General features: G+C 42.4%; 1 protein-coding gene and 1 long non-coding RNA gene across 4 annotated transcripts in view; one reads left to right on the forward strand and one right to left on the reverse strand.

Annotated features, from left to right (window-relative positions):
- Positions 1 to 24,142, reverse strand: part of LOC101745460 (F-box only protein 42) — a 31,386-nt gene that overhangs the window by 5,928 nt on the left and 1,316 nt on the right. For 2 of the 3 annotated variants that reach the window (XM_021346305.3, XM_012697971.4), the window contains exons 2-5: positions 2,876 to 3,040; positions 1,597 to 1,751; positions 551 to 752; positions 122 to 268 (exon numbers count right to left, since the gene is read on the reverse strand). In XM_021346305.3, coding sequence (XP_021201980.1) covers positions 122 to 268; positions 551 to 752; positions 1,597 to 1,751; positions 2,876 to 3,040 — 669 coding nt within the window. Of the gene's footprint in view, positions 1 to 121; positions 269 to 550; positions 753 to 1,596; positions 1,752 to 2,875; positions 3,041 to 20,107; positions 20,511 to 24,142 lie in introns of those variants that run through there. The other variant, XM_012697972.4, reaches the window with a different exon arrangement.
- LOC134199214 (uncharacterized) lies at positions 7,058 to 10,500 on the forward strand. Its single transcript, XR_009973593.1, has 2 exons — positions 7,058 to 8,689; positions 10,201 to 10,500. It is a non-coding gene; the product is annotated as an uncharacterized LOC134199214 (long non-coding RNA).

Raw genomic sequence — 24,142 nt, forward strand, 5'->3', positions numbered from 1 at the left:
TAGCACTGATTTAGGTGACGGAGGCATAAAATAAGATGGCGTCACCGTATCAAAAAGGTAGCTTCTTTTTTAAGCAAAGTATTTAAACAGATGAAGTATATAGAGGTACAGGCCTACTCACTGGTGTCGTAGAACCACAGGTCGGCGCAGTCCCGCAGGTCGCACTGTCCGCCGTGCACGTACAGGCGCTCGTCGTGCAGCGCGGCGGCGTGGCGGTGGCGCGCCGGCCCGGAGTTCCACGTCCGGACTTGGTGCCACGACTCGGATTCTGTAACAAATCGTGTTATTGCCGATGAACTCTAATGTACGGAGATTATAGAAACCCATGACGCAAATGCTCCCGTCTGAATGGAGGAATGTTGCAAGTTAACCTGCATAATGTAACCGCAGTATCAATATGCAATAAAATAATTCGCGGACCCGCTTGCACAGCTCGTTTATTAGTTTGCATATTTCTGGTTTGAAGTAATCACGAGACGACCGCTTCTTTAAAATATAGGCAGCACGCACTTTCTTTATATCCTTAATATCTCAGGTGAAAAACTCTTACCATAGTGGAACGCCCAGAGTTCATTAGTGGACCCCTTCAAATCCTGGTACCCTCCATAAATGAGGAGACAGTCCTTAAGGGCATGAGCTGTGTGTCCCCTCCGACCTCGAGGTCCACTGACAGCGCCACGAGGGTCCCTTGCGCGACGACGCACGGAGGAAGTGTAGTTCACTTGGCCGGGAAGCTTGCGCCAGATTTGTGTCTGAGGGCAAATACGCAATTTCGTGGATTTGGGAAATTGGAATATGGTCATATGTCAGAACATTTTGTTATAGTGTCTACTAAAAAATTATTATGAAAAGCACTAAGCTGTGCTGTGTTTCGCCTCTCTGATGCAAGCGATAGATGTAAGTAGATTGTAAAACTGCAATATGACAGTTGAACGTATCTCGGATCGTCTAACCCAGTGGTGGGCCATAAAGTTTAAGAAATTCTAAAGGAGGGCCAGAATTATAGAAAAAATGCATTTTGTATTAAAACTTTTTAATAAACAAAATACATTTTAGTATTACGCCTTGTTAGGCGTGTGAGACGTGAGACGTGCGATAGATAGGTGAAACTAGTGGTTGTTTTCTAATAAATAAGCTAATACCTGTGACAGACTGCCGAGATTATAATGATGGAAAGTTAATTATGAGATAGTGAAAGCTCAAAACACCCCTGACGAATTGGAGCTTTCATTAAAAATTTTACGCGCTAAAATGCTGACTAGAATATTTAGGATCAATGGACTCTCGGCGGGCCGGATTAAATACTTCCGCGGGCCGGAATTGGCCGGTGGGCCGTGCTTTGCCCCTCACTGATCCAACCCATGCATTAGCCCACTGAGTTTCTCGCCGGATCATCTCAGCGGGTCGCGATTCCGATCCGTTAGCGGATTTATTCGCGAAGCAGCTGCTCTCGAGTTGTTAGGTCTCCTTCGGAGGCGTTCGGGCAGCTGTTAGCTAATCCCAACTCTTTTGGCTGAGCCTTTGCTCGTCCACCAGTCCTGGTGAAACTAGAAAGGGCTCCAGGCCACCAGTAAACCTTTAATCATAAAGAAATACCTCTGTATCGTATATCCACAGCGGGGTCTCGTTGGTGAGCGCCCCCGCCTCGCCGCCGAACACGTAGATCCTGTGCCCGTGCGCGGTCGCCGTGTGCTCTTGGAGAGACGGAGGATGCTCTCCACGACAGTCCAACTTCTCCCAGTTTCCTGTTGCTGGAAATAAAAATTCAAGAGGATTAATATTGTTGCCTCATAATATTATAATAGTAGACCGTCTCGTCGGTCTACTGTACCATGAGCAACGGGTAGATTCCTAGTCGGAGGCAGTACTTTTGTGGAAGGTACTTAAGAACCCGGAATCTGCATGTACTCTGATATGTGTCTGTTTTTTATTTTAATGAGTTCTTCTTCGAAAAATGTTGGATGTTTTTTTTATATCAAACGGACGGAGCCGCTTTCATTTCACGTCTAAGGGTTTTGATTATAATCATTTGACGGGTCACACAAACGACGTTACCACAAACTTAATAGCGAAATGCATAATAATATAACAGTTAAAAGAAACAAAATTTATTGAACTAATAACAAATACTGACTTGAACAATGAGAAATTTCTGATGGTTATTATGAAAACAGGAAATTTAAGACTGAAGGCCAAGCCACAGATTCAGAAGATAAAAATAGAAAATAAGAAAAAAATTAATGAATCAAGAAAACCTAGTTAAAGTTATGAGTTGGAATAAAATTAAAGATGAGTTTTTAAATAATTTTCGATGTGGAATTATTTTGGCTGAAACACTTTTTTTGTGAGAAGATCTGAATGAACACACATTCTACTTACTGATCGAGCGACACTGGTATACCGTGACTTCCCTCCGCGCTGACACCGCGTGTCCTCACCTATATTCCTATTTGTGTTGAAACAATAACGCCACTTACATCATAAGGGTCAATAAAAGACCATTCGACTTCGACCAGTTCTTGACCCAATTAGCTCGGGAACGTGATTCGTCTGAAGTGTCTCACGAGTGTCGGTTCGTGCTGACTTCGAGTTTCAATGGAACATTTTCCCCGGAGATGCTCATTTCAAAAGCTGCTGTGAACTTTCAATGGCGCTTTGCGATCTCTGTGCTGACTTTAGTATGGGATTTTTGCTTTGCGACAAAAATTAGGCCTATTTTTAGTGCAACTTTGTGGAAGACTTTTTTTTATAACAGAGCACACAGAATGTCAACATCACGAACATCTCATTGAGATCGTTCGGGAGAGCTTGGACTGTTCATGGAAACGCTCTACATTGGTCTACATCGTATGTATCAGCCTCATCAAATACTTACTAAGACTATATCTCCAGAAATCTCTGAGCGGCACGGAACCTCCAGACCCTCGCCCCCCCAGCACGTACACGAAGCCCCCTAGTAAGGTCGCGGAGTGCTTGCCGCGGGAGCACGGCGCAGACTTGCCGTCCGCTCCTCCACTGTCGACCAGGCTCCACATCTCATCTAAAAAAATATTAGATTTTAATTCAAGAAACATTTCAGTTCGGTCGGCTCATTGGCCTGCTGATTAGTCGTGACCTCAGGGCCCCTGGGACTAAGTTTGAGGTCCTAGCTTGGGCTGTTGGCTGTAGGTAGTTTGACTTTTATTTGTGGCGCAAGTCATGTCATGCGTCACGTTAGCATAACTCTCTTTATTTTATTATTATTACTAGCTGACCCGGCTGACCCGGCGACTTTGCAGTGGCTTAATCGACAAATAAAAGACCTAAACTTTTGTATAAAATAAACTTAAAAGAAACAAAAGGAATCCGTCCGATGGGGGATGACGGGGGACAACACATGAAAGGGAAAACAAAATTGTTAAATTTATTTAATTCCGAGGTTTTTCATATTTATCTACCTTTTAAACCTTTTCAGGACTTCGACAAATAATTCAAGACCAAAATTGCCAAATCGGTCCAGCCGTTCTCGAGTTTTAGCGAAACTAACGAACAGCAATTCATTTTTATACATAAAAAAGAAGATTATGCTCTCTTTAGATATTCTTTACACAATGCGAAATTTACGTGTGCCTACGATTTTTGTTATTGTATTGTACGTAAGTATTGTATTAACATTGTTAATATCATGGATAGTTTTATTATTTAAGGTATTTAAGTTAATAGTGTTTCGTGCCCACTTCCGAGTCCTCGTTTCCAATGAGAGGCACATAATCTTAGATTATCTTAATATCCATTTTACGGGTTAATTTTGTTTGGTAATTTTTATTTACAATTTCCGGTGAATTTAGATAAAAGTATGCACGTCAGTGAGCCGCGGACAGAGCAGCCGATATGAACGCGAGATTAAATTGTAAAATGTGTTCAACCCGTGCACGGCTCGCCAAAATCTCGGAATACACAGCATTAAAGTCAAAATTCATTAAATTGTTATTATTTATACTGTCATATTTCGGAGGCTCACGCAGACAGACGCGGTAATGTGGTGTCGACCCTCACTGCGCCCGGCTGTAATCACAAATATTTCGACTTCAAAGGTTTTCCCTCTAGAAATTCACAATTTCTCCCCCTAGTCTTGTTGATATCTCCAACAACCCCGAGCGAGGGGTAAATGAAATGCTCCCGTATCCCTTAAGGCATGTTTGGGGACACATTTTTTTGTTTGTAGGGTTGAAACCGCATAAGTATAATTATCGAGTGTACAAATTTTGTAGAAAGTATGAGGAGACTTATTTATATCGCGCAGAAATCCTGTATTCTGGTCTGCATATAAAACATTACATTATAATAAAGTTCGACAGTATATTATCTGAAGCAGCGCCAGTAACATGAAGTATTTTCTGCGGGAATGGTCTCTAGACCCCTTTACTAAATGAACGAATTAGTAAAGTTTTGCTTACTAGAAAGCTAAGCTTTTACAAAGGATTATGGATCAAATATCTTGTGGTAGGTAAATTTTCATTTTTAAATTCAGTAAAAGCTCTTTATTCGCGCTTCCTTCAATCGCGTACTCGCGGATTTAAGAAATGCGACCGATTAAGATTTGTTTATTGGCGGATCTAATCATATACCTAGTCAGGCCATAAGTATTGTCACACAGTAAAAACTTTTCTTTTAGAATGTTGGCCACAAAAAAGTTTATTGAATTCGAATTTCGAATTGTTCATGAAAATAAAAATGTATACTTTTAGAATTTTACTCATTTTTAAATATGGAGTGGACGCTTAAAGAAGACCGTGTTGCAGTTATTGCGTTGCATCGTTGCGGTTACGCGCCAATTAAAATTTTTAACATACTGAAAAATTTGAATATAACCAAAAGATTCGTTTATCGTACCATCAAACGATACAGTGAAGACTCTAGTGTAGATGACAGGTCAAGAAGTGGTCGCCCTCGGTCTGTTAGGACTCCAGCAGTGATAAAAGCTGTGAAGGCGCGAATTCAAAGAAATCCCAAACGTAAGCAGAAACTGTTGGCCCTTCAGATGGGGTTAAGCAGAACCACGGTGAAAAGGGTGTTAAATGAAGACTTAGGGCTTCGGGCATATCGAAGAAAAAGAGGACATCGTTTGAATGCTCGTCTAATGGACCTGAGACTGAAGAGATGCCGCGCTTTGTTGAAGCGGTACGCGGGAAAAAAATATCGGGAAATTCTTTTTTCGGATGAAAAATTTTTTACCGTAGAAGAGAGCTACAACAAACAAAATGATAAGGTGTACGCACACAGTAGTGAAGAAGCGAGCAACCGTATTCCGCGTGTCCAACAAGGTCATTTTCCATCCTCGCTCATGGTATGGTTGGGAGTTTCTTATTGGGGCTTAACAGAGGTACATTTTTGTGAGAAAGGTGTAAAAACGAATGCAGTTGTATGTCAAAATACAGTCCTGACGAACCTTGTGGAACCTGTTTCTCATACCATGCTCAATAACAGGCACTGGGTATTCCAACAAGATTCGGCGCCAGCTCATAGAGCGAAGAGCACACAAGACTGGCTGGCGGCGCGTGAAATCGACTTCATCCGGCACGAAGACTGGCCCTCCTCCAGTCCAGATTTGAATCTGTTAGATTACAAGATATAGCAACACTTGGAGGAAAAGGCGTGCTCAAAGCCTCATCCCAATTTGGAGTCACTCAAGACATCCTTGATTAAGGCAGCCGCCGATATTGACATGGACCTCGTTCGTGCTGCGATAGACGACTGGCCGCGCAGATTGAAGGCCTGTATTCAAAATCACGGAGGTCATTTTGAATAAACTTTAGTGTCATAAGAATCTATGTTTTGTTAAGTTCATTTTGGTATATGAATGGTTACATAATGAATAAACTTGTTTCAATTATTTTACATTAAACATGTAACAGAATTTATGACCTGACTAGGTACATACACGTTGTTAAAAGGGATTCCAATCCAATCAAATGTCCTTAGTAAACGCGGCGTCAAAAGGACTAGTAAAAAAGTAAAATAGACTTTATTACTGCTATGCCTAGACTATGTTTTTATTTTGTCACCTAGGGAAGTATCCCCATATAATCCCATATATGTATGTATATTACTATTCCATATTCACGGTTTCTGTATTCGCGGCATATTCAAAGAACATACTCCCCGCGAATAAAGAGATTATACTGTATTGTAGATACATATATCCAGTATCGGTTTTTCTATATTCTCTTTTTCTTTGTTTATTATCTACAGTAATTAGTTTACCTACATGTGGTCAGTGCCCTTGCAACAGCGAAATATTGAGAACTCAATAAAAGCAATAAGAATTAACACAGAAGAAAATCGTGGTAAAAACCCATTGAATAAATTCTAGTACGGGGCAGGACATCTAACATGATCGTATTTTGTTAGGTTATGGTTATAAATCACGGATTCGGTTACTTCACCCGGCTTCCTCTGCTGTTACCCTCCTTAACAACAATATTCTCAACAGATTTATTTGGATAGGTAGGCGATTACAAATAAATACCATGAATTAATAAAACAAAAATATATTATTTATAAGTAGCTGCTTGGCTCGTTAATGGTTGGTCCACGGCCATAGGGTCTGGTGATCACTATCAGGCGGTCTACCGACAGGGTCCATACAAACATAACATTTACATGATTACGTTTATATGTAACGCTCTTTTGACACAGTCGGCTAAATATTTGGTGACGTATATTTTGGCACTACAACCAGCCCTACCGCGACGCAACTGCATAAGTATTACTTATTAGAAACAGCCCTCCTGACGAGTCCCCTGTACATGAGTTGTCGTCGACTTGTAAATATTGGAAGACACGAAACATGTTCTTGCTGTTTCCTAACTTATTATTCTATGACGAATCAATTGTTGGTTAAATAATATCGTCATTTATTGTCAACCACGAAATTTTAATGGTTCGAAATTTTAAGTGTACATTATCCAGTCCATGGATCTAGTCTCGGGTGGGCGACACCTAAATAACAAATTCGGCATCAGACTAATGTACTTTGTTTGTTGTATGCAAATGTTTTTGCACTGCACGCAATTTTATGATCCAATTTGATTATCGCAAAACTCGCTGATCTGATTTCAAGGACAGGAAAAAAGTGTTTATTTGATCGATAAAGTGTGTGAGTCAATGCCGTGGACAAGCGTTGCGTAACAATAAAAAAACTTCATAGATGATACTAATTGTTTTCCTAAAAATTTCTGCCCTAAAAGAATACTTGGATAATTAAAAATGCAACTTTAATAGGACTTGGTGAATCTGTTTTTCCCATATCTTACTGTAAGCGTTTTAGGGGTAATGGTCATTGGACACATATTGTTGTACTTACATACGTTACAGACTTAGTATTTTATTTTGTCGATTCTAGCTTTGTGTAAAATTGTGAGGAAGCACTCCGAACTGCCGCAAGTTAAATAGAGCTTATAATGTACTTGTATCACAACTGGAGCTATATAATGGATATTACTAACAAAATTCGACAACGTATTAAAAAATATATTGAGTATGCAACATACACTCAACACGGCTCAACGATTTCTCCATTGAGTGAAGCGCTTGAAGCCTCGTGCGACTAACTAACCATACTCGTAATGGCTGATTAAATATTCAAAAACATCCCCCCGTAATCAACGCAACCCTTTGTCAAGTGACAAATTAACTTAGGTCCCTCGTGTCTGGGCTTGTCACCCTTTTACGCTGAAAAAACTAAAATGAAGGGACGCGGGAGGGACCTTTTTATTTTTGGACTGCAACCACAATACTGGTTTGATTACAATCACGAATGTGGTGAACAATAAGTTACAGTCCACGCAAAATTATACGTATCCAGAAATTAAGAATTATAAATATAGCATGAGACAAGAGACAAAAAGACACAAATCGTGGAGATTGGCAGCAAGCTCTGTCATCTCTAATGTCTCGTCGACAATAACAAGGCGTGCTCTGTTGCTTTCTTTAAGAATGAACCCATTCAGGTCGTCGTCTGCAGCACAGCCGTTTGTCCCATACAACTTAGATAAAGTAATATCTTTCGTTGGAGCACAAATTTAAAAGATAGACGACCCTTTTATGTCCTATTGAAGGAGAAATTAGTGTATTGTCACTTTCTAAAGCTCAAGGTTCGGAAGCTAGAGTTACAATAGAGCTGTTTTAATACTCGTGTATGTAGAAGAGTCTTTAATGTTCGCTTAAGTCATTAACATTATTCTGACGCCTTATAGAGCGAACAAATTCAAATTGAATTTCTTTTCTAATGAAGTTAATATTAGAAGCAAATATATACTAGATGCAGTACCTAACTGGATACTAATAAAATAATACATCGTTATTTTAAGCTAAAGTCTAACTTTGGCTAACGGGTAATCACTACGAGGAGAAGATGGACTTTTTTGAGCCCGTACCGAACTGAGACGAACCATAAGCTTCTCTGTTCAGTTATAGCTTAAGAAAGCTTATTATAAAGGTTTTGCAGCTTTCAGTCAGATCTCTTCATAAGAGAAATACTGTAATATTTGACTGGAACAAACGAGGCTATTTGCCCACCAATATCAACCAAAAAACCATGCCAGGCACAGCATAGCGCTGTGGTTTTTGCTCGAAATATGATGCCGCGTACATAACTTATCTTGGACGTATAGCTGGCAAATCTGCACCATACAAAACTCAAATATATGTAAGTGACACTGAGCTGTATCTAGAGATTAAATAATCGGTGTAGGTGAATTTTTCTTATAGCTAACACCACCTTTGGCGAAGACTCATTTATATTGTTCTGACGCCTTCTAACCTTAATAACCTTTGTTCTTCCCGACTACTTCGCCGTCGATAAATGCACCTTTACTGACTGATATCTTCGTCATTATTCGTCTTATCGGCACACGCTACAGATACTATGTAAGTTGCTATTTCTTCATCATGGAATTCTGTCAAGAATATGTATCAGATGGCTTTTTTGCTTGAATTCAAAATTCTCTAAGAATTTTACCTTAGGAATAAAGGCACCTGTTAACTTAGCTTCTTATCTTCTTATAAGTCTACAGTGTGTTGCAAATACAATGGTATTGCCAGTAGTCATGTTCGATGTAAATCAGTTGAACAATGTTCTGTACTTTTGTTGAATGTAATTTGTAATCATGCCTGAGTCCAGTCCTGTTAGAGGAGGTGGTTTCAGGGTGGCTGTCGAGGGTGGGTCTGGGACTATAGGATAGCTGTGTTAGCACTTTGTAAGGTGGCAAAAATTCATTAGATTCATTAAGACAGGGTATTATTATTGGTCTGTCGAGTTCATTTTGCTGAGTTTTATCTCTAATCTGCCTTCGTCATCTTATGATTGAATATTGAGAAGGATGAATGGAGCTTTTAGGTATAGATGGATAATATCCTATGGCCGTGGTACCCACGGATAATAAAATATCATATAAAGTACTTCTATATTACGACCAAAAGATCCATACTTTAATATTATATTTAATAAATGTAAAAGTGTTTTGTTTGTTTGTTCTTGTTTCTGCACGAAACAAAGCAACGAATTTATATGATCCTGGAAAAAATCTCCTTCCCACGGGAAACACTTTTATTATGTGTACAAAAAATCCGGGACACATTACAAAAATATTATTGACCCTTTTCCTTGACCACGCGGTTGACGCCGCGGGTAAAAGCTAGTATTAAATAACTATATTATTTATATTGTAGACATACAGTGTTCAGACAGAGGGTTGCGCCCCTCTGCGGGGCTACCTTAATTGCATATCAAGTTCGAGCTGTTTACATCTAGGAGTATAATATGTGTTTTGTTATTTGTTGATGTATGTTTGATCATTTTATTGCAGGAAGATCAAACACGTTAATGGACTGTTTGTCGTTAATCTAACATCTTCCTGGTGTACGAGTTCGTAGTCGTTGAGCTAACACTGCTCGCACATGCTCTGTCCGTAGTAGTTAGGTATATCGGGTCTTACTAATAAAAATTGCTAATAAATAAACTGAAATCAAATTATAATTGTAGTATGAGTAGGCTCACGCGCGACGCCACCACTAGGACAAGTATATTGTTAATAAAGAATAACGTGTGGGTTGTTGGTATAGTTTTCAACCGACTTCCAAAAAGTCTCAATTGGACTGTATTTTTTTATAGTGTTAATTGCTAATAGAGTATTCATTACAATTTAGTTAAAATTACAGGCGAATATCGAGATCGATGTGAGGAGCAGATGCTCTGCTGCCGCTGCAAGGCTCGAGTCTCGTTTAAGGAAATATTAGTCGTGACTCTCAGTAAATAAGGTACAGTATTGTTTAAACTTTTAACTCATATAAGCGAACAGACCGACGGGAGTCGAATATTTATACATTCCGCGGTTCGATCGTAGATTTATCCATATGGATGTAACCGTGAAAGTCCTTTTAGAAAATAAAGCATAATAGAGTCATTTTGAAAATATATTGGAATATTTATTTTAATTAATAACGTAATGCTACGTTGAATGTTTTATTTATTTAAATTGCTTTTTCAGACATACGAATGTAGGGTCCACCTGTGGTTAGTTTTCATCGTGGCCTATTGACGTCAGAAATGGTAGGAGCACAGGGAAGCCGCTATTTACTGTTGAGAGCTCTCCGCAAGCTTCGTTTTGAGAAAGATATAACATAGCGCTCGGCAAACGACGTGGTGGGGAGTTCATTCCAAAGCCGGACGATACGTGGCTAAAATGAACTCTGGAAACGTACTGTGAATGTACGCAGCGATTCCAGATTCCTGGATGGATGACTATCTAGTCTATCTACTCTGCTCTGGTAGCGGGAGGTGTAATAGTAAGAAGGAGATGAAGGAATACATTCGTAAAACATATTCCTATCTAGTTATTTACAAGTCTAAATCTACATATTTAAATTTAAAACTAGCTTTGTCCTAGTAGAATCTGTTTTGTTTATTCGTCGGAAATATAAATTTAAATCTAAGGTTATTTGAAAAAAAAATGTCATTCCACTTTAGCTTTTCACAAGCGGAGGCAAAAGGTTTTTTTCAAGAGCGCTGACATTGACTAATCGCAAGGTTGTCCTACTTACTCGGTTGCCAGCTCGCCGAAGCTCAAGTGTTTTCAGTCTATTTCCTCAGAAAGCTTTTATTTATTGCACGGGTGGAACTGCCGCTATACCTATGGTAGAATTCATTCCTGATGGTAGGTGGCATTCTATTTGTGAAGTCTTTGAGCGCGAGTACCAGTACAGTGGACCGCGTCTTCTTATCTAGCGATCTAAATACTTTTGACTTCTTGAAGAGCTCCGTTTTCGTTTATTGATCTCATTACAATAATGTCCAATTACAATTTGATATTAATACAAAATTCTAAGCTACTCTTGGTAAATAGGTGTCAGGCCTTGATACACGATAATCTGTAGATTGGCAAATGAAACCCTATGAAGCCATCGATACTAAATACATTTTTAAATTCTTAGATACCTAACATGATGCACGCAGGCCGCGCTGCCGGGGCGATCAGAGCTACGCTGATAACATTACATTAATGTATTTATTACATATGGTTCATGTAGAAGGCTAAGTACATATAAATAGTTAAGGGTTAAATCATAAGTCTCGATTAATTTCTGGCAGTTGCATAACGGCGCGCGCTGAGGGTGCGGGGGTCGTTCACCCCTAAAGGTACTATAGGGTTGCGATGGTTGCGATCATAACATACACATGCGTTTTGTTTACATCAAGTTGATGGCTCTTCTTGTGTTATTCGTACTATTTTTACCTTACCTTTTTACCTTAGTACTTTGCTTCAAGCGAAATATAGCTAGTGTTTTGGTCACGTCATCGATAATCACTTTCACATATTTTAGTAAATCGTTAAATTACGAAAAATATTTATTATCAATTTTTTTTTATTTTATTATATAAATTTACATTAGTACGCATACAAGTTGTTAGACAAAAAAGACCGGATTGTTAATAAACGAAAACTATAGCAATGTAAAAAAAACAATATGCAAACCCCGAGCTGAGCAGAAATACATTTATTTCATGAACTAGCGAAGGTAATTGGGAGACGCTGCGAGCGGTCTCGAATCCAAAGTAATATTGGGTCGAGTGCAACAAAATAAACGATAACTACAATAGATTTTTTGCTCCATATTTTTTTAATACTAAAAAAATCTAAAGAATGCATTCGAGATAGTCTGTCCGGATTTTCAATAAAAGAAACGGGCTTGAGACTCCTGGCTCCTCACGCTTCATTGCTGTCATTACTTCCCTACCATCCCACAAGTGCAGCAGTATCCTCACATTTTCCTACACAGATACTAGTTTGTTTCTTAAGTCTGGTTAGGAATTTGCAGCTTGACATAATCATGGGTTCAGGTTTCGTGGATAAGATAATTGTTGTGCCGCGTTGGGTTTTTTTTTTTTTTTGTCAGGAGGAAATCGCCGGACTTCCGCCCTCCACTGGGGATGGAGGGCGGGGCATGTCAGAGTCGAACTGACTAAAACCTCCTGTCGCTCAACAACCAACGTCCAAACCTCGCATGAGACAGAACTCATGAAGAGGCAGAGGGGGGAAAGTGAAGCGTTTAGTGCGGAGCACATCTCTCCCATCACCCTCCCCCTCGGGACGCCGGACCGGCGGTCGTCGGCCTCTCGGTCGGCAGGCTATCCGAAGCCCGCCTAGATGGCGCCGGTTAGAGTGAGCTATCCTACGGAATACCCCGCTGGACCAGAACCAGCGTGAGTCGAGGATAGCCGGCCTTCCATCACCCGGATGCTCTTGCGTAAAACGCGTGCAGAGCAGCTTGCACGTCGTCTTCTTAGGCCCCCCTCGCCGGTCCCCAGACCGACATGTGAGGGGGACCCGAAACACTTAGAGGGCCAGGGCTTGGGCGAGATCCGCCTCCCTGGCCCCCGCTCGACGGCGGCGGGATTGTGCGTCTCTCACGCGCCCCGCCGCCTCCTTCTGCGAGATGGTGCACTCGCAGAAGTCGAGCATCGCCTTCCACGACTCGTCGTCGCCGAGCATCGATGCCACGACACTCGGCAACGACAAGTCGTTTCCTGTTTTTGCGACGAGGACACGGCGCCACCCCTCCCATGCGGGGGTGCCGCGTTGGGTAATCGAACTTTCAAAGTATCTCAAAAACAAGGCAACCGTCGTATTCGTAAACTCACATAAAATCATCTGAATAACAGCTTTTCAATATTTCTAGCTGGAGTATTTTTAGCCTGTGTGGGTGCAACTATTTAAAAAAACAGGTCTTTTTTATGGGGAATTTGTCGTACTTGTGTATGCAATCGATGTAGCAGAGAATTACATAAAAAAACAATGTAACTTCCTTCAAGATTGAACCACATACGGTTACTTCGACAGACCAGACCAGATGTCTCGTCTATTCGGTCACTTCCATAACAAAAACGTAAACGGTGTAATATGAATCTAATGCCCTTGACAATAAAGCTGTATCTAACGCTCGTAATGATTAAATATACAGTACATTAATTTTCAAGGTGAACGGTCCCTCAGCGGCAATGGGTTCGCTCATGCGTAAGGTGTGACATCAAAGCACCGTTTGGGAGTAACCCATCTAAGCAATAAAAAAAAATTAAAAACCTACAAACGACCAAGAGGACTTTTGCAATGCAGCTGACAATGTTAACTGACGGGTCAGGAAGTGTGATGTTATATTCATTAATTATAAGCGAATTTACAGGTTCATATGTTCCTCTCAATAAACTAACAAGTTTGAGACTGGGCAAACTATTTTTTAGTCTTAGTGTAGTGAAGGTCGGGGCAAATAGACCCATGCTCCCCCCTTTTGATATAAAGATCAGGTACCACATGTCTAGTTGGATGCGGAGTTCCATTTACCAATCTACAGTTATGTAAAAACATGGACTTTTGGAAAGAAATTTACTAGTGGAATTATCAACAATTACAATATAACACATCGATTGAATTCATTTATTCATTTCCGAAGAAGATACGCACTACAGCTTCACCAATAAAATATCTATGATATATCGATATTGCTAGTTAATGGTAGCTATACCGCACGAATGTAAGTTTACAACGTACCTTACACTCAGACCGGAATTAAGAAGTTATAACAGGAATTTAAGGGAGATTCCTACTACTACAATGGGCCAATCGTGTAAATGTAGCAATAGATCATCGTAAAAATCAAACCCGCAAAATTATAATTAGCGTAGTTACTGGTGGTAGGACCTAGCTAGGCTAGGTGGTAGGTGGCGGCATTTACGTTGTAGATATCTATGGGCTCCAGTAACCACTTAAGACCAGGTGGTCCGTGAGCCCAAGTAAGCAATAATAAAAAAATTAAGATAGAATTCCAAGAAAACTTTATAATGACAATAACTATCGATACTTTGTGTCGTGTTGCGGTATTTCGATATCATGCATCGGGCATCTCTACACGCCACCACGTTGGGTGCCAATACCGTAACACACGGAATTCTGTACATGCTTTATAAAATAGCATAGCATAGGACTTTAACCCCGCGAGGTTACAGGTCAAAGACCGATGTTCTAATGTATTATAACAATGCGGAACGACTGACCTTCATTGTACTATAGTGATAACCAAACTTGAAGTTAAGTACTTTAGTTTTAACGAGGTTTTTATAAATGAAATGAAGTGTCTACTCATCACTAACCGATTTGTGAATGCGATAAAAAGACAGATGAAGTGACGTCGCATCTAATTGGACCTGGAAAACGCATTAACTCGAAATATTCAGATGTCAGTAACTATGATACCGATTGTTTTGAAACTGGCACTAGGAAGGAAAAAGGCCCGAACCTGTCAGGATTGTAACCAGAGAAATCTCTTCATCGCCTTGCGCTGTAACCTCATTCACAAGAAAACATTGAAATTTTATGATCTTACCAACAATAGGAAAGATAAACAAAAGTCGATCTTGTTTTTTTATTTTTTTTTCTGCCTATGCTGATAGCCTTGAGAGGCTATATCAGCTTTCCCTAGCGTGTGTAGGTGAGCTCACGGGTTCAACCTTAGAGAATTTGCTAACACTAGCCCTAGCAAGGGCAGTGCTTCGCAGAATCTACTACTGGATCGGAATTGCGACCTCCTGGAGAGATCCGGCGAGAAACTTTTTTTTTTTTTTTTTTTTTTTTATGATTGAAGGATTACTGGTGGCCCGGAGGCCTTTCCAGCTTCACCAGGACAGGTGGGCGAGCAAATGCTCAGCCAGGAGGGGTGGGATTTGCTAACAACTGCCCGAGCGCCTCCGAAGGAGACCTAACAACTCAAGAGCAGTTGCTTCGCGAATGAATCTACTACCGGATCGGAATCGCGACCCACTGAGAAGATCCGGCGAGAAACTCAGCGGGCTGATGCATGGGTTAGGCTGCACGTCGACCTCTTTGTCGAGTTCGACGCGTACGGTTACCGGGGTTCCTCAGCCTGCTCCTAGTGTTAGAGCTGAAGGTATCTAATGCAAGAGTTATTGGATCTGATGGATCCGTAAGGACGTGTCTAGGGCGACGACGGTGACTTGCTCCTGCGTGATCAGGATTCGGGGAGTAGTCAGCGGCAGCAACGATAAGGCGATTATCATGACGCATAGCCTTATCGAAGTAACGTTCCGACACTGACTTCATGTGTTTGCGGATCGATTCGAGGCCCAGGTCGTCGTGTAGGTCGACGTTCCTCACGAACCACGGAGCCCCGACGGCTAACCTGCAAAAGCGGGATTGTAGGGATTGGAGGGTGTCTATGTGTGTGCGGGCCGCGTGAGCGAACACCACACTCGCGTAAGTCATGACGGGCCTTATGCAAGTTTTGTAAAGTGTCACCTTGTTCCGAAGGGACATTTTACTCCGCTTACAGATCATGGGATAGAGTCTGCCGAGAATAAATGCGGCACGATCGCGGACTGTTTTTATATGCGGGCGGAATGTCATGGATGCATCCAGGGTGACTCCCAGGTACTTGACCTTCCTAGCCCAGGGTATAGGTTGGCCGAAGAGGGTGATCGGGGGTGTGATATTTCTCCTCCTAATGCGGGAGGAAATAAGCGGTGAGTTTCCCCTTTGAAATAACACTGCTGTGCTTTTCGCTGGGTTGATGTCTATGCGCCATTTTCGGAACCACTGTCCGAGGGTTAACGCTGCACTCTGGAGCTTACTCGCGATTAGGGACTTGTTTCTACTTGAGTAGTAAACGGTTGTGTCGTCAGCGAATAAGGCTAGCTGAGTCGGCGGCGACCGGGGAATATCGTTAATAAATAAACTAAATAGGAGCGGAGAGAGAACGGAGCCTTGCGGGACTCCAGCCGTGAGTGGTCGCGGGGAGGAGCGGGTTCCCTCTACTCGATATCGAAAAGAGCGGTTAGACAAGAAGTCTCGTATGATGAGCACGAGACTATCCGGTACGCCCATGTTGAAAAGTTTGAAAATCAAACCGTTGTGCCAGACTTTGTCGAACGCTTTTGCGACGTCGAAGAAGAGGGCTCCCGTATAGATCGGTTTTGGTCGGTTAAGTCCTACAAGAATGTGCTCCGTGAGGCGGTGCACCTGTTGTACGCATGAGTGATTTGCACGGAATCCGAATTGTTCATCGATGAGAATGCCCTTTGATGAGACGAAGTCTCTGAGGCGTTTGTAGAGCAAACGCTCATACAGTTTGCCCAGAGACATGAGGAGGCTAATCGGGCGGTAACTCGTCGGATGATTTTTTGGTTTACCGGGTTTATGTATGCCGATAACGTCTGCTTCTTTCCACACCGCGGGAAAGATACAGTTCGCCATAGCGGCATTGAAAATAGATGCCAACATCACGATGAGTTGGATGGGTAGAAGTTTAATAACGCGGTTAGATATACCGTCGGAACCGGGAGCCTTGCGAGGACGTAGGTCTTTGATCAGGTCTTTAACTTCCATTGGGGTGACGGGTGGTAACGCATCCGAGGGTGGCAAGGAGGCTCTGCGTTCTACCTCACTGTCTACTAATTCTACATGAACAGGGTCCGCGGATTGAATGCTGGGCGTGCACTGGGTTTGCAATGTATCGGCCAGCAGCTCTGCTTTTTCGTCATCATCAAACGCCGCGAGTCGACCTGAGGGGCCTACGAGGGGGGGCATAGTTACAACCGTATCCGATTTGAGAGTACGAGCTAAACGGTAGTAAGACCTTTGAGAGGGCGCGAGTCCTTCTAAGAAATCAGACCACCTAGCATCTCGGATTTCGGCGATGCGAGACTTTACGTCGCGTTGTAGGGCACGCATTCGAATACGATTTTCCATGGTAGGATACCTATCGTAGGCGCGGATCGAAGCGTTCTTAGCTCTAAGGAGTTCCCTAATATCGTCGGGCAATTCGAAGCGGTGAAGGAAGTCCTCCGCTACAACTTGCTTCGATGACCTATCTAATGTCGAGGTAATGTGTGACGTTAGGATGTCTATGGCTTCAGCGGTATCCTGAAGAGACGGGGTAGAGTCCGGGCTAAACGGGAGCGATGGTGGATCAGATTCAGCCAGGCTGATGCCCAGCGTGTGCCAATCCACCACAGTCCTCGTGACGGGAACGGAATCGGGAGCGCGACCGAGTTTCATAACGACGGGACGGTGGTCTGAATCTAACTCTGAAACTACTTCGATCGAGTGTAAGCGCAGAGCTACGTTTTTTAATAACGCTATGTCGAGTATATCCGGGCGATGCGCGATATTTAGCGGGTAGTGAGTCGGGGTTAGCGGAGCGATGATATCGAAGGCGAGATCATCAACTAGCGCGTCGAGCCGCCTGCCATTAGGGGTTGTGGTGTGAGAATTCCACCTGATGTGTTTACAATTTAGGTCGCCCGCCAGAATGACAGAGCTTCCCATGCTGAGCAGCGCCTCGATATCACTGCTTAGAACAATCTTATCCGGTGGAAGATAAACGGACGCGATAACGATCGGCGCGTGTCCCGTCAGTGAGATTCGGCATACTGATGCTTCGATGTTAACGAGCGCGGGGGGATCGAGCGGGATGCAGTGCAAGGCTCTTCTGTAGTAGATGACGGTACCACCACCACGAGCAGTGAGCCTGTCGTTCCTAACCATGTTATAGTTCGCGATTTTAGGGTCGCGGCGCGCGGGCTTAAGTAGAGTCTCCTGTACTAAAAATATGTCAATTTGATGGTCACGCAAAAAATCACAAACCTGATCACGTTGATTTGCGAGACCGTATGCGTTAAAAAATCCTATTGTTACGGATAGGGGTTTCAGCCTACTTTTGTACGCCATTGATTACCGGCGGAGTGAGGGGAGGACGTACGTATTTAACGACGCGTATACGTCGGCGTATTTTTGCACAACGGCGATGAAGTGCTGTGCAGTGGAGGCGGCGCGGATGGCGTCACCTAAAGCGTTAACGCGCTCAAAGTTAATCGATTGAAAGAAGTCGATCGCTAGAGCAAGATTGTCGGACGCTGTCGGAGGGCAATTCGCGGGGGAGGGGCGTATCGCGGGGGCGGGACGAATCGCGGAGGAGGGAGTTGTAGCCGTGTTCGTGTACGGCAGCGGTTTCGCCCAGGCCGAGCCACTGGGCACCGGCGCCGGAACGAATGCTGGCTTAGCCTGCGACACAGAGGGTGCCGAGGCTTTGATGTCTGGGTGGGAAGCTCGGAGGCGGTTTTGGCGGGCGACGCGGCGATTTATTTTCGGGGCTCGGGGGCATCCGCGGTAATTTGCGGGGTGACCCTGTGTTCGACACAGGACGCAGCTAGGCGGTTCCGTCGCGGTTTTTTGATCGCGAGTGCAAAGGGCCGTAGCGTGATCGCCTAGACACTTGACGCATCGGGGGCGCGCGTGACAGTTACGGGAAGAATGCCCGTACAGTTGACAGTTATGGCACTGGCTAGGAGTGCCTTTTTTATGGGGGGCTTCGACGGCGATACCGGAGAGCCTACAGACGGTACGTATGTTAAAAATTTGCTTACCCTCGGGGGTAGGCTGGAGGGCGACTAGAACCATATTATATGGCTCCCTACCGCGGCCGGTGTGCATGCGGTGCACTGAATTTACTGGTAGGCCTTGTTCCAGAAGGTCGGCCTTGACGAGTTCGGCATCCAACTCTTTAGGGATGCCACGTATGACGGCACGAAGTTCGCGCTCCTCCTGGAGCGTATACGTATGGAAACTTATACGCTCCTTACGGAGGTAAGAAGAGAGGGCCCTATGGTCGTCGGGTGTTTGAACCTTAATTTGAATGCCGTTCGCGAGGTTACGGGCATTCGTGAAATTAATATTTTTGGCCTTAAGGGCCAGGGAAACTCGTTCCCAGGCTGCCTTCTCTTGAAGGATTACCGGGGGAGGGGCTTGGATTTTCTTTTGTACTACCGGGCGCGGCGACGGTGTAGCACGGGCAGGGGGAGCAACGGGGGTCGGTGGACGGAGGCGCGACGCGTTCGCGGCTCTGCTTACTTTGGCGGCCGCGGGAGCTCGGGCTTCCGCAGCGCGCCTCTTACCTTTTTGGACTACTGTGAATGGCGAGAAACTCAGCGGGCAATGGAACAAGGTGCCGACTCCTTTTCCTCCTTTAGGACTCCTTTCCCTGCAACTCGATGGCTGTGCTAATATGAATTTCGCGTGCCTTAATCAAAAGCTCATGAATGATAATACTGGACTGCTGATCAATCAGAAAATATACGAAATTCCGAGCCGGACTGGGACTGGGCACTTGTCCTTCCGCAGTGGTCACACTTCCTTAATTCACTTCTAATATGTAGTCAATTAATTTGCTATACTCAGAAGATTCTTGAAAAAAATGAAATAAAACAACAGTAGCGATGGAGATTAGCTGCAAATGTTGTAATTAGATTTTAAGAATTAGGAACGCAGAAAGGAAATACGTAGTATCTGTGTGTAAATATTGTTTTACTCTGCCAGGATTGAGTTACAATATGGATTAACTTAAAATGCATCTACAAGTCATTGTAAAAATCTTAAAAAGAACAGCTAGCGTATAAAAAGTATTGTATTGTAATCGAATTTTTATTTGAATATTTTGGTAAGAAATCTTCCCTAAACGTTTCCCAAAACCTCTATGGAAAATTTGCCAAGGGTTAGCCACTTACCGATCATGAAATATCCTTTTTACAACCCCACAGTCATTTCACTACACAATTTCAACCGTAAATATTAATATTTATGTTATGTATACAATTGTGCGTTTATTCCTATAAAGAATCTATTGTTTTTACAAATGAGTGCGTTGAACCGGGAAGCGCTAAGAGCGCCGCGCGTGTATCCCCTTCCAAATTGCGCCACGCACTGACGCAATGTTGCCAATGTTCCTGTTTCCAAGCTCCGGAAGGCTGTTTTCCGGGAAAATGTCAGCCAGTTTTATGACATTATTAATTTTACTAATTATGATTTAACTCAATTTCAGTTAACAACGGCATACATTTTATTTATATCATTAGCCGGTACAACTCATCATTGCTGCTTGAAATTTGAACAGTGTACTTTTGAATCTTCTTCTTCTTCTTTGTCGCTTCCTCATTACTGAGGGTTGTGACCACCTTGGTCCAGTTTTTGCACTAGCTTCCTCCAATGTTGCCTGCATTCGGCCTGCTTAATGGCGCCTGGGACGCTGGTGTTTGTGGCCTCCTTGACAATGTCCGTCCACCTGGTTGGCAATCTTCCTCGACTTCTCTTTCCTTCCACGTGACCTACAACTATTAATTTTTCCAAGTTGTCAGGATTTCGTCAGGCCACGTGTCCGAAATACTTGAAGAGACGCTGCATACAGATCGTAGATAGACGGGTCTTGACGTTTAGCTCCGAGAAAATTGACACATTTGTTCGGCGCTCCGTCCATGATACGCCCAACATTTTGCGCCAACACCACATTTCAAATGCGTCAATTCTCGATCGGGTACGGGCCTTGAGGGTCCACGTCTCAGAAGCGTACAAGAATATGGTGTCTTAGTTTTTTTGTTTATGCTGCGATTTCTCCAAATCTTCTCCAATCGCTTCACGGCCGATTTTGACATCTGGGCCCCCCTGACCACCTCCCTGTCACAATCACCGTCACTGGATATTAATGACTCCAAGTACACAAATTCCTGCCCAACGTCCAGATCACGCAGTTCGTGAGTGCGTGTCATTGTGCCAGCTCTTTTGAATCTACAATTAGTAAATTTAAATCTTTCTTGTTCATCATCGTCGTCAGCTCACAGTTGTTCACTGCCGGACATGTCTTTTCTCAATGTATATTTGTGAGTTGGTTTTCGGCTTTTCCTATGCACTTCCTTCCGAATTTTGACATTACAGCTTTTTAGGTGGAGTACTCTAGCAGATTTTCATTTTAGTATAACGGAAATTATCCGAATTATTGATTTACTCAATTGGTAACACTTAAACTGGATGAATTTAGGGCCGTAAAACAATCTCAAAATGAATTTGAAATAGCGTTTAGCGATTTGGAATTTGGGACTGCGTTTGATACTTTCGGCGCTACCGAACCGTTGTGCTCATAACAGTATTGTCACGTTTGATTTTTCATAGCGATCCCGAATCACGTGGCTCGCAATAATTGAATATTGATCAAGCATTACCTACCTCTACGTTTTATTTTTCAACTGGTTATTTATTTCTGTCTTCACATGATTATTTGTAAGTTTAACTAGTAACTTTCCTATATATTTCTGCCGCATATTTTAACGTTGTAATATCTATCGACTCTAGGAGCAACTTAAAACCAGGAGGGCTGTTTGGTCACATCCACCTTAATTGAATTTAAATAAAGGATATAGTTTAAATGAATTAAATAAAACAATGCTCAACCCTAATGAGACTTGGTACGGTCGTTTATCTTTAATAAACGTTATCCCGATCCAGCGTGATGCTGGTCGCACACAAACGAGCGATTCTGCGGACTGAACGGTAAACAGTCGCCCTGACCGGATCCTCCCGATCCACTAAAGGTGCTCTTGGGTACCTCAAGCATCAGTCACTGTTCTCGTCGAACCCGTCGCTTGAACCGAAGGGTTCGGCGAGTAAATTAACCCACAGATACAGCCCACTGAGTTTCTCGTCGGATCTTCTCAGTGGGTCGCGTTTCCAATCAAGTGGTAGATACAACGAAGTACTGCTCTTGCTAGGGCTAGTGTTAGCAATCATCAAGTTAGAGCCCCGTGAGCTCACCTACTCGCTCGGTGATTCTAGCATGACCCCTCGCGGTCACCAGAATAGGTAGTAAAAGAAGATGCTATCATGAACCAGAAGATATCTGATGAAAATCTAAATCGCGCTGTTATTTTAGAGCTGACTGGAGTAGCACACGAACATCACCCCCAGTTTCAAATAAAATTCTATTGTTGGTATGCTCGTTGCTAACAGCCCAAAGCAAGAATGTATGTTTTCACAATTAAAAAACTAAGCGCTGTAATGTTTGGCTACGCTACGACGAATAATTTGACCCGTGGTCAGTTCATATGTCTACACCTGGACCTATGGACACATCGGTCATGGTGAATTCATGTCACGATTGATTGATTGCAAAATTCTGGTCACTGAACACTTTGTGGTTCAATGAGCTGTGAATCGAACAACGAATGAGGAACTCAGATTTGTTTCAGTTTTATTTCGCGTTTAGTTCTAGAAGGTTATCTATCAACTGTGATACGGTTACTTTAAAGTTCATTGGTGCCAACAAACATTTATTTTTGTATTGTGGAAATAATTTTTTTTTATATGATTTAGTTATGTTCAATAATATTACACCTACATTTGCTGTTATCACGCTTACGTTTCCCTGTATATAAGCAAATCATGAATAGGCTATTTTCTAATATGTCTTTGTAGTTGTTAGTCTGATAAAATATACACCTCTACTTAAATATCGTACTTAACTCCGTTTTTCTCTAACCCATGCACCCCTCTAACCCGCTGAGTTTCTCGCCGGATCTTCTCAGCGGGTCGTGATTTCGATCCGGTAGTAGATTCATTCGCGAAGCAATTTTCTTGAGTTGTTAGGTCTCCTTCGGAGGCGCTCGGGCAGTTGTTAGCAAATCCCACCCCTCCTGGCTGAGCCTTTGCTCGCCCACCTGTCCTGGTGAAACTGGAAAGGCCTACGGGCCACCAGTAATCTTTCAATTATAAAAAAATTCAGTTTTTTATTTATACTTGAATTATACCTACTTTCGCTTGGGATATCACATTAAGTGTTTATTTACCTAAAACTTACAACCATGGAGTTAATAACTTACAACATCTTTGTTAAAATGATGATACATTACCTACGTAGTGTTGTATTAAGTAGAATATTATTAGATTATTTTCACATATTATGCAGAAATATTACAGGATTTTTGAAAAAAAAAAAAATTCTAAATACTAAATCACTGCAAAATAATTTTAAATGGTTATTTAGAAATATTATTAACTTGTTAAAAACGTTATATGTGCGCACGTCAAGAAACGTCCGTACAGGTCGATACCTAATATCTATAATCAAACGGCGCAATAGTCGGTTTTCAGATCCCACACTTTCCGCACTTTATACGCATTAATACAGAGTCGATCTATCGACGGTACGCGCTCAAACGGTTAAGGTCTAAATAATTTATTTGACTGTTGTGAAAATGACTATAATTTGAAGCCTTAAGTAATATAAAAAAGGCTTGCAGGCACTTGCAGTCAATATAAAAATTTGGTGAGCAGCACATATAGAATATTTAAAAATGTTGTGGGGTAAAAGGTTTTATATTACATTTCTTCAATAATAAAAATTGTTCTCTTACGTCTATCAGTCAGGAATCACTCTGAAGTTCCAGCAGTGTGTGGATTTTCAATTTTGAAACCTAATAGATGGAGGATTAGTAATATACAATACATTTTTGGTGGCACTTATGTTGCATGGTACCTGATGCATGTAAAATGATCTTGGCATAATGAATAAGCCGCCGGGTGCATCCGTATTGAGCGATGCTACTGTGTCGGGGTTTGAATCCCGCACATACCATTTTTTCTACTGAAATATCTTAACAAATTCTCCAAATGACTTCCAGGATGAAGGAGGATTGTGTAATAAAAGTCAAACCTACAAAAATTATAATTTACGTAACTACTGGTGGTAGGGCACCTTGTGAGCTCGCGCGGGTAAG

Source organism: Bombyx mori, chromosome 8 (assembly GCF_030269925.1).
Source record: "Bombyx mori chromosome 8, ASM3026992v2".
Lineage (NCBI taxonomy): Eukaryota > Metazoa > Arthropoda > Insecta > Lepidoptera > Bombycidae > Bombyx > Bombyx mori.